Genomic DNA, 18,036 nt, shown 5'->3' on the forward strand with positions numbered 1-18,036 from the left:
TGTGTGACCATATAAGGAGGTAGAAAGTGTTAATGAAAAACAACAACAACAAAAGAAACACATCACAGAGGAGCATGACGGAGCAAAAACAGGCAGGGAAGCTTCAGTGACTTCCTTCTCGTCAGACAGAAACGACAAAGCATCACCGAGCCGTCAACTTCTTCTTTCCTTTTATTTTTATCATGGCCTGAATCATATGATATAATTCGGTGGATTTAAAAAAGGGAGAGGCGGGGGTGTGTGGCGTGGCCCTGACTTTTCCCGCGCTGATCCAGGGTTGACATTTTCATTTAATGCTAACAACCTTCATCAATAATGCTGAAGTTGTCTCTCTCCTAACACACTCGCTCATTCTTTCTCCTTCTGCAGCCTGCCTGGGTTAAAAATAGCTCTCCCCTCTCTCTTTCTCTGCTTCTCCGTTTACATAAGCACACAGAGGGGGGAGGGGAGCACTTCCGGTCTGGCCACCCAGCCCAGCATCTGATCCATAACACTGGGGCTGCTGGGTGTGGGAGAGAGGAGAGGAGAGGAGAGGAGAGGAGAGGAGAGGAGAGGAGAGGAGAGGAGAGGAGAGATCCCGCAATGCAGGGAAGCCCTCTCTTTCTCTATTTCAATCTGTCTCTCCAATCCTTTCTCTTTCAATCGTTCTGTCTCTCTGTTAGCTTGCAACTCTCACTGTCCACAATCACATTTATTACTAGGAAGGTTTGTCATGATCATCTTACCGAGATCCTCTAAAGAAACCCCACTTCCCCACAAAAAGAAACGTATATACAGTACCACACACACAACCAACAAAACATCTGTGGCCATGCATGCAGTTTAAGCAAACATAGAGTCAGTGGTGTAAAGTAACTAAGTACATTTACTCAAGTACTGTACTTAAACATAGTTTGAGGTACTTGTACTTTACGTGAATATTTCTATTTTCTGCTACTTTATACTACAACTCCACTATTTTTGAGGGAATTGTTTTTACTACTTTTTATTCCACTTATTTGACAGCTGTAGTTACTAGTTAGTTTTCAGATTAAGATTTTACATAAAAAAATAAAATAAAACATACGATAAGCTTAGAAAATGCAATATATTGTTAAATATTAAACCAGTGGTTCCCAATATTTTTGGCTTGTGACCTATTACAAAAAACTAGTGTGTAGTTTTCGATGTCTATCAGTTGTTTGTAGGTCCTCCAAACGATAAACGGTTAAGAGGAAACTCCAATATTTCACAAAAAAGCAAATACTAGAGGAAAGTCCAAAATGAATCATCTCACGACCGCCCAGATTTATCTTGTGACCCTTTGGAGGGGCCTGACCCCTAGGTTGGGAACAACTGCCTAACTTCGAATAAAGTAGTTAAAACTAGCTCCACCTAATATTACTTTCAAATTCATAGATCAGTATGATTTCATAATGTAAGACAAGTACATTTTGTGGTTAATATTTATGTACTTTCACTTCAGTAGGAGTTTGAATGCAGGACTTTTACTTGTAATAGTGTAGATACTTTTACTTAAGTAAAGGATCTGAGTACTTCTCCCACCACTACATAAAGTTACTTATACAAAAAAAGCAAAACTACCTCACACATGCATGTCAATGCAGCAGCATATACTGTGCACGCACGTACACGTGAGTCGGCAAGCCTCCGCCCTCCAACAACTCTGGCTTCATGTGACCACTGAATGCCTTGTAACAGAGGCAGGCCTGACCGAGATCAAAAGGCGGATAAGAAAAAAAATACCAGAAAAAAAAGAAAGTTTGGAACAGAGGAGGGAGAGCCGGGCCGAGGGAGGTTCGGGAAGCTGAAGATTTTTGGAGGGAAAATAGAGAGAAGAGTTTTGTTTTGAAACAAACTTTGAACTGAGCCATGTTGGTTTTTGAAAAGCTGACTTTTCAGAATGAAACATCACTTTCGTGATTTCTCAGCATTCGTGTCAAATAACTTCGATGCACAAAACATTGGCAACGAAAACGTTGAAGAGTCAGCGGGGCCGGACGCAATCTCGGTCACTGTCACCAACCATAGACACACACACACACACACACACACTCACGAACCACCAGGTCAGTTAGTTGATGGCAAGACTACTAACTAGACTGTAACCTAATAGAAAAGTCTACTTAGTTGCAAACACATAATAGTGTGACTTTGCAACTGCTCAATACACAGCAGTCTGCAATCAAGCGCCAGGAAATCTGGTGATAATCTATATTTTTCAATATATCCCATGAAAAGACAGAAACCAACACCAACAATTAATTGATCCTACAATCAAGTATCGCCTGTTAGCCAAAGTCTGATATGTCTTACTCTGTGCCATAGACCTCCATTGTTCTCCAACAAGACTCGTTGTTGTCGTTGAACTCGTCGAGTTCGTGGGCACAGTGGCACTATTAGCTAAATGCTAACATCAGCATGCTCACAATGACAATGCTAACATACTGATGTTTAGCAAGTTCAATGTTTTCCATGTTCACCATCTTAGTTTAGCGTGTTAGCATGCTAACATTAGCTAATTAGCGCTAAACACAAAATGCTGCTGATAAACCAAAGACAATTTTAAATTTTGACCTGATTAAGGTGCCAGATGAAAACTCAGGGGATCACCAAAGTTATTACAGTTCATGCTGAGGGGGACTTGGACCTGGGTACCAAATTTAATGGCAATCCATCTTATAGTTGTTGAGACATTTTAGTCTGGACCAAAGTGGTGGACCGACCAATTGCCATTCCTAGAGCCATGCCGCTAGCATGGCTAAAAGCTATTAAAACACATCAATGAGCCACACAGTTGCACTGGGTGATGTTTCTGCATTATAATGAACATGGACACTGAAGTCTATTCTTACTTAATCCCACATCACCGTCCTGCTGCTGTAAATTATCACTACACACTAAATCTGCAACTAAAAATAGTCCCCAAATGCAATATCTACTCCTGTTTGAGTAAAGTTTGCTGAAAACAACAGTGCCCAGGTGTTTTAACAAAAGATTTACATCTTCAGAAGGAATGGGTGGGCTTGTAGCTAACAGCCACCAACAAGTTTGGGAATTCAGAAAGTACTGAGACAGACTAAAGCATCGTTGGTTTTAATCTTTTCATGTGATCTGTTGACGATAAGAAAAATATAAAACATCACCAGCCTCCATTGTCACCTCATGAACCTTGACACCTTTCACTCACCACATGGCAAAACACCCAAACACCCCACAGTGTTCAAGCTGAATGGCTTGTTGTGAGTAAGAGTGAAGTAAAGAGTCACAGAGAGAAAAAGGAAGCATGTCTTTGTGTCAGCCTGCACTCGTGAGAGCCCTTAGAAATATATGTATGCTTAATTGTATGTATGAAGGGAAAAAAGGAAAGGGGATAAAAAAAATTTAAAAAAGGAGACTTACTACTGTGCGCAATCGATGAGTTGATATTCGTTGGACCTTTCCCAGCAGGCCCGCACACCATCGTCCTGCCAGAGGATCTTTGCATGGTCATAAAATTCCTGGAAACAGAAAGAGGGGTCTGGATCAACGACATACCACAACTAGAAATAACTGCAAGTCAGGGTCTCGTTTTAGGTAAGATTACAGATACAAACAAAAACAAAGCGCTACTTGGCACAATGTCATGTAAATTGTTGGGAAAAGTGCAGGTGGCTTATTTACACAATGTTTGCTAATGAGCAAGCTAGAAGTGGGTTTAATCGATCAACAGAAAATGAATCAGCAACTATTTTGATAATATAATAATGTTTTTTTTTAAAGCTAAAATATCTAACTTTTTCTGGTTCCAGCTTCAAATGTTATTTTTCTTAAATGGCTTTTGTACTGTTGGTCGGACAAAACCAGACATTTGAAGACTTCACCTTGGGCTGTGGGAATTTCCTGTTTTTTTACAGACAAAGCGATTAAAACAATCAGCAGATTAATTGATAAGGAAAATAATCACTAGCTGCAGGCCTAGAGAGAAGAAAAGAAAAATAGTGTTAAAGTTGTTCATGATCAGACATAAAGTGTACTGAATGTAGCACACAACAAATGATCGACTTCACACATTGGTGGATGGTAATATAAGAAAAAGTTGGGGCTGGTTGGTATCTTTGGATGAGCCCGTGTCCCTGGCTTAAGACCATATTTTTCGTCTGAGTCTTGATGGATGAAAATTCTAAGGACAGATGAGAGAGGCAGTGATACTCCCTGGCTTAGTTTGTAGTTTAAGGCCAGCTCGGAGAGGAGCAGCAGATGAGCGGGCCCTGACAGAGGCAGGAAACAGAGCAGTTCACTGAGTTCGTGAAGAAATGGAGAGCTTTGTACTGACACAAGGCTTGGCTGTCACTACACAGGGGCCTATCTCTTCACTGCGATCTTCAGTTGGTCACATACAATGCAGTCAAGCACAAATAAGCCATTATATGCCATGCAGTTATACTGCATACCCTTAGAAATACTCAATTTAACTGAGAGTAAGCAGGTTTTGCAGTGACCACCATGTTACCGACATATACTGTACATACAGAAGTTTGCAGAAGTAGATGAGATGGCTGAGGTGGATACCTGGGGTGAGGTGAGACCGTTTAAAGCTAGCAGTGTTGTTTTTATTACCACAATACAAAATTGTCAAACAAGAGTAATTGCTGATTATCACTGACACTGTTAAGTACCTTAATTTGTCATTTCTTTTCAGTGTCTGTGACGAGTGCTAGATATAGAAGGCACCCCAAAAGCGATTGGAGTGTAAAAAACGAGGGGGGACGGAGCCTGGTCTCTATGTTGACTAATTCTCTTTTTCCCCTTTTTCTCTTGAGAGTTCACTCAGATTCTAACTATGAGGCCTCAAAGAGTACCAATCAGAAAAAGTTTCCCAGGTAATTTAAAGACTCATAAATTACCCCGAAAGAACCAGACTAAAATAGTAGTAAGTATTAAATGGGAAGAAGACCTGTTATATTTAAAGGTAGGGCTACAGCTAACAATTATTTTTATTAACGATTAATCTGCCGATTTATTCCCCGATTAACCAATTCATCGTTTATTCTAAAAAAAATGTCCAAAATTAGTGAAAAAAAGTTAGCGTCCTATTTTCCTAAAGCCCAATGTGACGTCTCCAAATTGCTTTCTTTGTCCAACGAACAGTCTAAAAGTATACTGATTAAAATCCCATAAGAGAAAGAAAAGCAGCAAATCAACTCAATTGAGAAGTTGGAAGCAATGACTGTTTGCTGTTTTTGCTAACTATTCATCGATTACCAAAATAGTTTCTATCAATCGAGTATTCGGTTCATTGTTTCAGCACTATTTAGAGCTGACATTTTTTGGTGATTAATCCATTAATCCATCAACATAATACATTTTGATAATGTATTAGTCAAGTGATTTATCCCAAAAAAAAAAAAAAAAAAAAAAAAAGAATTTGCTGATTTCCTTTGATTTATATCATTATAAACTGAATATCTTTCAGTTTTTGGACTGTTGCTCAGACATCTAAACGATTAATGGATTCATCAAAAAATAATCATTTCAGATTATTTGATAATGAAAACAATTGCTGGTTGAAGCTCTAGTTATATTTAGCAATAACTTTTTTAAATAATAACACTGCAGCAAAAAAAAGAACATGTGTTTAAACGCTAATTTAAATAATCAGTTCATGTACACAGTAGTCAAGTGTCAAAGAAAACAAATAAAAATGTGCGTCTTTCCATCATAAAGTTTATTCATGGCTACATGAAAAATTCAGAGAGTTTGAAAGCGTTTTCATGATGCCTCTTGCAGTGGCTGTGCAGCTCTGTGAAGAGTTTAAGAACAGGAACGGCTGTGACCTGCGTATAGACCTACTTTGAGAAACAGACAGTGCTCTAAAGACATGCTACAGGATTATATGATTTACTTTGAATTAAATTGCATTTATAGAATTAGGTTGAGGAAAACATATTCTGAATAATCTACCAGGTGACATATCAGAGGTATGATATCACTTCTATTATTATATATTAACTATTAAAATTTTAATTTTGTAAAAATATTTCCTGTATATGAACTACAATCAACTGAAATTGACATTCAAGACTTTAAAAACTATGCTACAGTATGAAGCTGGTTCATAGAGACTCTCTGTTTATACAACATGTACTTCATGTCTGTCTGTCTCCTTTGTTGCTCTTAATGAGGTTTCTCCCAATTTTTCCTGTTGAAGGGTTATTTTGTAGAGTTTCTCCTTAACCACATCGAGGAAACGGCGGGTGTTTTATGTCATAAGCCCTGTAAGGCAAATTGGTGATTTAGAGCTATTTACAATAAATAAAACTGATTGACTACAATGATGTGTCACTGTACTGTACTACACTGGGAGCAAGGAGGCTCAGGACAGGTGGGCATGGCAGCAATCAGTCTGTAAGGGATTAAATAGCCCAAGTAAATAACCTCAGTAAAAATTTTTTACTTGCATAAAGGCACGGCCCATTTTATTATTAGCATTTTAGGAGAAACAATATTTTTGTGAATAATAACAACTAGGAATATTGATTAGAAATGCAGCTCGAAAGGAAATCAGGGCAAGACTAAGGAGATTCAATCCAGGCCCTGTGCTTATTTTCTCTGTCTCTCTTCCTCCTCTGCTGAAGGCAGAGTCAACCAGTCCAACTGGTTTCCAGTAGGCCCTAAGGGCAGGCGAGGGGGAGTGTGCTGAGGAGGCGGTGAAGGAGTTGGAGGAAAGGCTGATCAGATAGTTTTCCATTATATTCTCTTTGCTGAACAACCACCCATTCACTTCAACGGGCAGAATCGGTTAAAACAAAGCCAAACTTTTTGCTTCTGGGAACTGATGCTTTGTAAACGCTGCTTTAGGTAACCAGCTGTCATTGTGCTGAAATCACTATATAAAATAAGAGCGGTACTTCAATGACTCCAAAAGCATTAACACCACGTTTATGCTCTAACCCTCCACACCCCACATGAAAGACCAAAAGTCAGTATCAGATCAAAGTGCTGGTCTTTCCCTCCATCGAGACCCTGCAGGTCTTCAGTGGAAGTCTAGTGACTGAATGACGGCCCGAGGGAAGGGTCAGCTTGAGACAGGCCCGCATAATAAATTTGCCATGAAGTAACAGAGACAATATCAGGAGACTTCCTTTTGCTTACATACAAACACTCTTCACTGGAAACTCAGCTGCTATGTACAAATCTACACTGTGAAAACAACCAGTTTAAACACTGAAACTATCGTGCTGGAAAAAACAAGACACAGTGTTCTTCTTCCTCTATAAGTAACCTTTCCCATATTAGAAAACGGTTGAAATGCTATTTAACAAATTAAATAATATGACACGTTTTGTGTTTACTTTCTAATTTTGTAGCTACAAAGTTAGATTAACCATTTTTCACAGTTTGACAACATCTATTCTCTAAATGTTTGTTCCACTGATTGATTAAAGCTACATATCACTATTTAAATTTGTAAAACATTTCATTCTGCAAACACACTTCTTTTGGACATATCAAATAAAAAAATACAGATGTTCTTTGCATGATTTTATACAAATTTCCCAGAAAACCAAACAGGGTATCTTTGAAAACCATTTGATTTTGACTAGGATTTAAAATAAATCAACAGTTTTATTTATGTGCTTGTTCGCAAAGCGTGCGTTTATAACGATAGGCCTGACAATGGATATGTGGGGTTTAAGAGATTAAAATAATCAGCATTCAATTTGATTGAGCAGTAAATCAAATGCATGACCTTTCACTGATATCCTGAAAACTACGTTTTATTTTTGAAAAATAGAGCTGCAACTACTGATTATTTTCATTATTGATCAATCTGCTGATCATTTTCTTGATTCATTTGTTTATCGCTTGTCTACAAAATAGTGAAAAACACCTGTCACAATTTGCTTAAGTACCAAATGACGTATTCAAATGTCTTGTTTTGTTCGACCAGCAGTCCAAAACCCCAAAATATTCCATTTACAATGACATGAAACAGAGAAAAGCAGCAAACCCTCACATTTAAGCTGGAACCACTGACTTTTTAGCATTTTTGCTTGAAAATGATTTAAATGATTAATCGACTATCAAAATTGTCCCAGATTATTTTTGCTGTCAATCAACTAATGGATTATTCGACTAATCGTTTCAGCTCAATCGAAACGTTTCATCATAAATGCAACAGTGATTCCCCAGATTTTTATGGCTAGCATTACATGTACAAAGGACCGTACTTCGACAGTACAATGCAACAAGGCTCGGTTATGGTCTAATTACCATTTTTGACAAGCAAACCAATGGACTCGTTAATTGAATGGCATGCAACTGAGGGAACGAGTGTCGTTCAGGAGTACAGCTTCATTCTCTACTCGCTGAAGTAAACTGGACGTTCTTGATTAGTGAGTCACATACATTTTACCTTTTCACCGAAATGTCCTGTACAGAGACAAAACACAACAGGACTCCATAACTTTCAAAGACTACGTCAGAATCCAAAGTTGAAACAACACGTCCGCAAATTATTCACCAGAAATCGGATTCTGTAGCTTTAGATTACAGCTCCTAGACCCTGCAATGTAAAGTAGGATGAACGTTACATGCTATCAGACTAGCAGTCTAAAACACGTTAAACTAATTTGTGACATCGGTTTTAAGCACCAAAAACTGATCCAGAAGACTGCAGTAAATAAATAAATAAATATCTTGTCCAGCAGTGGGACCTGCAGCGAGTCTCTGACTGCAGCTCAGGGGGGAATCCCTCAGAGCCTCTGTGTTTCTGGAGGACAGGTCCCTCTAGACACATTTAGGGTTATTACAGACAATCAGTGCTAACAGGCGGTGTGGATCTCTCAGGTGAGAGGCTCATTCAATTATCAGCCACCCAAGCGGAAGCACACCTGATAATTACTGAATCACTGCGCAAACACACCAGGCTGCCGTGTGAGGTGCCTTACTCACCTACAGCACACCTAGCCAGGGCACCGGCAGGCTAGATCTGATTCTTATGAAATTTAATAGCAGTTATAATAAGACTTTGAGACCAATTTTACAACAAAACAGCTAAAGAATATATCTATAAAAACACTGCATATATAAAACTTTAAGCTGATTTGCATTATCAGCTTGATATCTTGCAAGGAAAATAGTACACAGACAAACCAGGCTGTGATTAAGATTTGTAACTGTGTAAAGTCTTGATTTTTTAAAGAATTAAGTTTAGGGCTGCAACTAATTAACGATTATTTTTATGGTTAATCGCCTGGTCTATTAAATGTCAGAAAATTGGGAAAAATGCATATCACAATTTCCTAGTTCAGTTTAATATCACAGAAGACCAGCAAATACTCACATTTAAGAAGCTGGAACCAGAAAAGTTTGGGCATTTTTGGTGTAAAAATATTGCTTAATATTTGCTGTGGGACTATTCATTATCAACACTTTCATTGACCTCCAGATGACATTAGACTGAGAGGTTATTAGTATAAACTGGGACTTGCAGCTGAAAGAAGGAAACAAACTAGTGCAGAAGTCAGAGAGTCAGTAGATCCCAAGGAGGAAAGGTGCAACTTACCATAGGAAACTCAAAATCCTTCTGGTTTACTTGGTGCAGGACATAATCGATCCTGCACTGGTTTGCAGGACAGGCTAACTTGCATGGCGGTGTGAGTGTATTCATGGCAGCCACAATCGTCTGGATGGAGAGAACAGAAGAAGAAAACTTAATGCAATAATTCATTAGAAAGATCTATCAACACTACAACAGGGTTAATATTCAACCCCTTTTTTTTTAGGTTTCCTTTACATCTACACGACAAAGGGAGATTCATCTCAATGTGCTACATATTCATTCTGAAGGAAAAGTGTTGCCTGAAGTGCATTACTCAATATTTTAAAAGCATTCAGAAAATTGTCAGTTGTTTTATTGCCTAACAACATCAGGAATAATTTATCATTCCTTTGACTTTAATGCTCAGATATTTCATAGATAATTAATTAATTTTGACACTATTACACACACACAAACTTTCAGAGGCAAACAGACTGCATTGTGGCTTTTGCCTTTGTCTTGTCTTGCCCTGAAAATTAGCAAATGTCTCATCAATGCTCCCAATACTGTAGGAAAAGTGGGTCAAAAGATCAATTGCTTACCTCTATAGCTTCTTTAATGTTGTTTTTAATATCATGAATTTTCTGTTTTTTCTCCCTGTGAAGAACAAAGAAGGGTTCATGTTATGTTTTACACAAAAGCATAAATTACAAGAATTAAGCATTATCGCCTTGAGTCATGACGGTTAACAGTGAACACAGTCCATTTCTTTTCTTAAATGCTAATAAAAACTTGATTATTTCCAAAATACAGCACCATGGGAAACTGGAAAAACCTTTTGCCTAAACTAGGCGGAAATATATCAGCTGTACATCCAAATATGGATAGCATCGCTGTACAGGCAAAAAGTATTTTTATCTAAAATATAAATGAAACAGCTTGAAAAAACAAAGGAATGTTTTGTTTCTTTTGTGTTAGTGGCGGGAGGTTTTGGGAGGAATTTGCTGTGCAACATAAACTTCTCCAGGACCTCTTTGTCAGCCTGGAGGTAAATTATATCAGACATTAGTATTATGGCTGCTCCAGATGCACTGATACCTTTATTTTGCTGACCAAGTGCAACTCCTGAATTATGTGTACTTGCTGATACCAAATGAGAACAGCAGAACTTGTCTTAATTTTGGCAATGCCATTTATTAAACAGAAAACGTGTGGGGTGTGGTTGTGGAGGACAACACAGACTGTTACTGTACATTTTAAGATGTTTTTTAAGTCCAATATTAACTACCAACCTCCCACGAGCACAAAGTAGAATTCAAAGAATTAGCAAATACAATGATATGCTCCATATTTTGTCCATTTATTGTTGTAAAGACAAACAGAATTTCAGCATCACCACACGGCATGGCACTCAGTTTGTGCAATCTGTGGGCTTCACTGATACCAGCAGTAAAGGTCTAACGTCACGCAGGTCTTTCAGAAACCAGGGCTGCCAGTGTTAAGTATCAAATTCTTTCAAATGTCCTGACAAAAGACACGTTTGACAATTGAAAGTCAAATTTGATGCTGAAATTCTCCAAATGAGACGACCTTAGAGCTGCTTACACAATCAGGCACCTGCATGGTGTGATTTCTTCTGAATGACCCGAGGCGAAATATCTCAGTATATCAGAGTGCGTGTTACTTTTGAGTGCAGACATTACAGCAGCAGTGGGTGCCATCAAGACCACTGAATCGAGCCTGTAATACTCACCTTGAACAGAAGGATTTCAAATTAATAGCATGGATGAAAATCTTTTGGTAATGAATGTGTTCTGTTTTAAGTGACTTTGGTGAAAAAGTAACACTATCAGCGTCGCTGCACCACTGCATGCTGCTGTAATCGAAACTTAACCCCGACAAAGTTTCAGCCTCGAAATGGTACTTATATTTCCTAGGGACAATTATCTGTTAGTGAACATTTTTATTTGTCTATTATCATTGGGTGATATCGCAATATTTATACTTATAGATCTGAAACAATTTGTTGATTAATCTTTTAGTAGACTGACATTCAATAATTATTACTATTTATCAGAATTATTGCCATTTAATTTTCTATCTTTGGGTTTCTGGTCAGACAAAACAACACATCTGAAGACGTCACCTTGTGATGGACCTTTTTCACTATTTTCTGACATTTTACAAACCAAATGGTTCATTCAGAAAATAATCGGCAGATTTATCAATGATGAAAATAATCGTTAGCTGCAGACATATTTTACAATATATATTTTTCTCACAATAAGTAGAGATGCTCAAAGGTAATAGAGGTAGATTCTCTGGTTTGGTGATGAAGTTTTTTATGTTTATTAGTATTGACTCAACAGCAAAAAGTTCTCACACTCCCACTTTTAGATTACCAAACAAAAAAGCTAAGAAACGTCATCAATCTGATTATATCCTCAAAGGAACTTAGTAAGAGTGGCTTCAGAGAGCTTCCCTCGGCTCCTTTATTTCATTCAGAGCGACCGCAGTACGATAAAGAGAGACAGACTACATTCCTCACACTAGGACCTCCACAGAAACAGAAACACAAAAAAAGAACCTCCACTTTGAAACGAGCTACCATACCAATCTCTTCTCACCTCAGCCATACTGCCCTCCTGCTCTCACCCTCCACTCATCTCGCTCCTATATCACTGTGTCACTCCCCATCAGCTCCTCCTGTCCTCATCCTCCCAGCACCTGGCGCTGACTGGCACTGCCCTGCACCCAGAGGGAAACCCTCCGGCCCAAAGAAAGCAACAAACCCCCGGAGCTAAACGCGACCTGGGAGTGATAGCCGACTGTGGGTTTGTCATTACACCAGAGCGTCTGGGTCTGTGAGGAGCGTCTGTTCGACGTGACCCAAAAATAAGTACATGATGATGCTCCTGCCCCACAACCCCTTTCTAGGAAGCAGATGATTAAGAATAGAAAAATGTGATTTTTGTTTCCATTGCATCAATTTGGGATTGAGTTTTAGGACATTCACAAGACAGGGTGGCTTGAAAACATCCAGGGCAATGTTTCCATGAAAACCTGAGACAGACTTTGAGTATTTACTCCAAAACATTACAAAAATCTTGCCCAAAACATTTGACTTCATTTTCTTTATTAGATCATGTTGGATAGTTGTTTTTTTAAAAACAAACAATGACAAGAGTGTATCCCTCCATGCCAATGAAAACGGGAAAAATAAATATTTGTTAACTAGCTAAGTAAAGACTAAGATCCCTTCATGTGTAGAAGATCATCCAAAGTTTTCCTTCTAATAATCAGTACAATTATATATCACGTAACAAAATAAGAGGGAAAAGCAACTTTTCCCTTCTTTCTGGCCGAGGAGGACAGCTGCTAATTCATATTACACCAACCAAACTGTCCGAGGACACAAAAATACACATTTCAGAACAGGAAAGGAATTATATTCTGCTTTGTTGTATGAACAAGACAACTAAAAGCACCTCCAAAGCTAGAAAATATTTAGTAAACACAATTTGTATATGTCATACAATGAATACAATATATATCACATTTTAAGCTACAAGAATAGTAGGATGTTGTATAATTTTATTACAGTTAGAACTGGAGCTGGCGGTATGCAGTTAAGGATGTTATGAAGATGAGGCTAAAATATTGTCTAGGATTGGATTATTGTAATATTGTTTTAGAGCTGCAACTAACAATTATTTCCATCACTGATTAATCTGCTGATCATTAAGTTTGATTGATCAATTAATCATTTAGTCTATAAAAAGTTGGAAAATAGTGTGTGTGTGTGTGTGTGTGGGGCGCTCATCACAAGTTCATCAAATGTCTTTATTTGTCTGACTGACAGTCCAAAACCCAAAGACATTTAATTATCGGTGATATCAACTGAATAAATATGATTTAAACACACTGAAAACAGCAAATCCTCACGTTTGAGAAGCTGAAACCAGACAATATTTGACGTTTTTGCTTGAGAAATGACTCAAATGATTAATCCATTCTCAAAATGGTTGCCAATTAATTTTCTGTCCATTGGCTAATCGACTACTTGTTTCAGCTCTAGTCAAATATAGCTTAAATAATGATTTATAAGCTGCATAACAAATCATTCCTGCCAAAATACAATTAGAATATTGAATCTTTAGCCTCTTCATGCGTCTTTCACAAACTGAATCTTGCTTCCAGTGTTTCTTTGTTTATTTTTTATTTTTGTAGTATTTCTGTCATGCTGTTTGCTGATGCTGTGTCCTGATGTCTGTCTTCATTAATTGCCTTTTTTTGTTTTTATTTTCCACATTGTTGACAATAAAGTTCCCAACTAACACACAAATTTTACTGTTCTAGCTGAGTGAAATGGACAGCGGATCCCTCTACCTGCATGCCATTAGTATTACTAAAGGTCATTCCTATCATTTGTATCTTGTGAATGCACCAGTAGTATTTCCCAAAACATCATCACGCGATCAAGGTATTGGTCAACAAATATTTTCATATCTGATCCTGCCAGTATCACCCAATCCTAATCATTATCATTATTAATCACTATATTCTGTAAATAAAACCACCAAAACTGTCTGTAGTGGTTTAGTGATCAATTGTGCTGTATGTGTGTGTGATTAACAACAGAGGTAGAGAACGAAACAAGCACTTACTCTGCGTTGAAGCCATTAACGTGCAATATTCGCATCTGTTTGACTATCGTGCTTTTCCCGGATTCACCGGCCCCTGAAAGCAGAATTAGGACAGAAAAATGAGTCAGACAGTGTTTTTTAAGAGTTGTACAAAAGTCCTTCAAAGGCACCGACTAAAATATCCAGAACGGAGATCCATCTGAAATGAGCTGATGATGCTTTAAAGCTCGTCACTGGATACCGGATCCAGGAAGGTTTAGGCATTTTGGTGTCTTGGTGGAAGATGAAGTGAACGAGCTAGATGCCTGCTAGATTAACTTCAGGGCTTTGTTTCTCTGCACTGCCTCAATAACTACCTTCATATAAAGTTAACACTAGCTCCACCTGGACCAGCTACAACAGTAAAATGCTACTTACGCATTGTTGCATCAATATTAACAATCTAATAACGTAATGTTTTTTTTCTGCAGAACGAGTACTTTTGATTTTAATACATCGAGTACATTTTGCTGATAATACTTCTGTACTTTTACTTAGGTACGAGGTTGAACGCAGGACTTTTACTTGTAACGGAGTATTTTTTCATTGTTGTATTGGTGCTTTTACTGAAGTAAAGGATCTGAGTACTTCTTCCTACCACTGCCTCCAGATGTGAGGAGGAACTCTGAGCATCAGGGATGAGGAAGGGAAGAATCGGTCTACCTGGTAGACCAGATCAGCTCAGAATATTGCATATGTAAGTGTTTTTTCTTTGAACAGAAGTGAGATGTCATTCAGGACAGACGGACAAAATCTGTTAGGCCCTGATAAATACTTTTAAGGATCAAGAAAACGCCTCCATAATTCCGGCACGACAAAATGCGTTTCACAGGGAAAACAGAAAAAGTCCTAATGGTGTCCTAGCAAACTGAAAATGAAAGAAGCCAGGCCATAACATCTGCTAACCTGGACACAAGGAGCTAGGCTGCTGGCCTACTATTTAGAGCCTAAGTGTAAGTGTATAAATCTAGGATCAATTTCAGATTAGAATGAACGAGACAGCCATTCAAAGGAAACTAATAATCCTAATAGTAATCCTAATTTGCTCTCTCCGTACTACAAAAGGCTTAGCAGGATACTAGCTCTGGCCTTGAGGTTCAGACTGTATCGTGACATGGAGGCCTAGATGATAAAGCCAGAAATAGCTTCATTAAATTAAAAATAGTTGAGTTTTTTTAACGACTAATTATAGAATATCCATTTCCAGAGTAGCTGGTGTGGAGAGGATTATGCAAAGGTGAGTGGAGTCTGAAAAATAGCATCAAACATGAAGTCTATGGGCCTAAATAACTCAAGGTGATCTACACAGACAGACACACACCACATCACAAATATTGCTGTGTGCTGTCCTGTACGTCTTGTGTGGAGAAAAGACACAACCATGCAAAAACGCCTATTGGTAGCCTCCCAGTCTCTGCATGCTGCCTTCACACAAACCGTGTCTGCCTGTCTGTCCACCGTCTCGCACATGTTCTGTAATCATGCTCCATAATAAGGAGATGAGGCTGCTTTTCAACTGTCCTGTATCAAGACACTGTAAACCCCTTGATGTAGTGACATCATGTCATTGCATCATTTGTTGATGCTTCGCTGTTATAGGCGGTGGAAAAACATGCAATCATGCAATCTGAAACAATAGCTTTTACATTTGTATAAACAGGTGAAAATACACACGCAACAATTCTGCACAAAATGGACCTTCAGGCCCTAAACTGAACACACACACACACACACACACATTTATTAAAGATAAATTTCACAAAACCTACCTAATAGTAGTAGTCGGTGAGTCGCCCGGTATATCTGTTTGTCTTTTTGGAGCTGCTTCTCTATCTTTTTGTTGGCCTCCCTCTGGGCCTTCTCCTCATTTCGTTGGTCTTCAGTCTTACTATTGCCAAGACAGCCCATCTTCCCAAAAACCCAGTGAGAGGTTCAGGGGGGAGGCAGGGTGGGTGGTTGGGTGTAGGGAGGGAGGAAGGGTGTTGATCAGAATAAAAATCAATCAATCCTAAAATCCTAGAGTGGCCCAACAGAGGAGGAACACCTGGCTCAAAATGGGTGACATTTATGTTGCCAGATGCAGATGAAACAGATGTAAACCTGTTAGGTAGTAGACGGTGGCCTCCACCAGGCTTTCGCACAATATGTATGGATGGATGTGGCTATTTACTGGCAGTTTATCAACAAGAGATCACTCAAAAAAGGAGCAGAGCAACGATGCCGCCCTCTCAGACGCTTGATTCTGGTCTTTTTCACTGTAAATCCGCAATGAAGTCATCAACATTGATATGAGAGTGGATGTGAAATTTCCAGCCTTGCAATGTAGCCTACATTAATGAACGTCGGTGGTCCTGTTTCCTTAAAAAGGTGTTTTAAATCTAAACGCTTGCTTTTTATATATTTTTAAATATATGTTTAATTTTCTTGGCAAATGTCTCCTCCGGAGCCCATCTTCGGCAGATTTCTCACACTGCCATTCAATTCATTTCCACTCACAACCAAAGCCCTATATTTTCTCGACCTTTCCCCCCCCCCCACTTTAAATATATATTTTAGGTTATTATTTTTAGGGGTTGTTTGCAATCCGTTCTCCACCTATAACCAAAGCACATCAGAGGGCGGGTGAAAAAAAATTATTAAAAAATAAATATTTCCTCTTAAAATGACGGCATGTGAATCATCCGGCTAACACCGGGGCTTCTTGCTCTATCACAAACGTCTTTCAAACCCGTCACATTATACACCGTTTTTGTGGTCTGTCGTCGTTGATGTTAGCAACCTTATCAATAATATCCTGTTTTTAGCCGATGTCAGAATGATTTCCTCTCCCCGTCAACAGATGCTGGTGCTTGCTTTTTTTCGGAGGGTTTGACCAGACCCCAAAAAAAGGCCCCTTCTCCGTCCTTTTTCTCTCTGTAACGTTAATTTGTATTTCTCCTCACATCGGAAGGCTTCTCCGCGCGAGCAAAGGCGGTTTTTGGCAGTTGGGTGTCCTTGAGTATAACGCGATATCCAGGTGATAGTCGTGGAAATCCTCCGTTATTTTCCCGTTTGGCGCAGGTACAGCCCGCTGTCAAGTCTCTCAGCTTTTTGTATTCCCTTTGAATCCGTATGGTAGATTATGGTTACATGTGCATGATACATGAACATACCGCGGTGTCTTCAATCACTGATCCAACGGCGAGACATTTATTTTTACCGCCGACAGGCCGCGTCTGCTCCGATGAACCGGTCGGGGAGATGAGAATCGTTTCTTTGCGGTGTTACTCTTAATTATCTTTGCCCCCTTTTTTCTCTGAGAATTGTACATTGAGATAGATAGCGTTGAAGAGGTGGGGTGGGGCAAACGGCTCTCACGGAACCCTGGGAACGAAGAACGGTGGTCAAGCTTCTCGTGGCGACAATTTCAACTTCCGGTTGCAGCTTTCACAATAAAGCCCTCAAGGAAGCTTCATGCCCAGCGTAATTTCTGTGTTGGAATAACACAAAAAACGCCTAACTCATACGGTGGTTAGGACTATCAAGCTTGCTCTCTATGAAAAAAACAACATTTGTAATATAGACAAAAGAAAAAAAAAGAAGTGGAAGAAGTATTCAGATCGTTTACTTAAGTAAAGACTGTAAAAATACTATGTTACAAGTTAAAGCTCTGCATTTAAACTCTTACTTAAGTAAAAGTACAAAAGTATTAGCATCAAAATATACTTAAGGGTCCAGTGTGTAACATTTAGGAGGAGCTACTGGCAGAAATGGAATATAACATTTGTATGTATGTTTTCATTAGTGTATAATTACCTGAAAATTAGAATCGTTGTGTTTTTATTA

At 38.7% G+C, this 18,036-nt stretch overlaps 1 protein-coding gene across 1 annotated transcript in view; it reads right to left on the reverse strand.

The window, feature by feature from the left end:
- The window catches only part of LOC122862652 (guanine nucleotide-binding protein G(s) subunit alpha-like), a 36,306-nt gene extending 18,668 nt beyond the window's left edge, over positions 1–17,638 (reverse strand). Inside the window, exons 1-5 of the mRNA XM_044168191.1 lie at positions 15,981–17,638; positions 14,194–14,266; positions 10,129–10,183; positions 9,551–9,670; positions 3,403–3,500 (exon numbers count right to left, since the gene is read on the reverse strand). Of these exons, the coding sequence (XP_044024126.1) occupies positions 3,403–3,500; positions 9,551–9,670; positions 10,129–10,183; positions 14,194–14,266; positions 15,981–16,119 (485 nt within the window). The 5' untranslated portion in view covers positions 16,120–17,638. The remainder of the gene's footprint in view (positions 1–3,402; positions 3,501–9,550; positions 9,671–10,128; positions 10,184–14,193; positions 14,267–15,980) is intronic.
- Positions 17,639–18,036: the final 398 nt, after the last annotated feature.

Source organism: Siniperca chuatsi, linkage group LG2 (genome assembly GCF_020085105.1).
Source record: "Siniperca chuatsi isolate FFG_IHB_CAS linkage group LG2, ASM2008510v1, whole genome shotgun sequence".
Taxonomy (NCBI): domain Eukaryota; kingdom Metazoa; phylum Chordata; class Actinopteri; order Centrarchiformes; family Sinipercidae; genus Siniperca; species Siniperca chuatsi.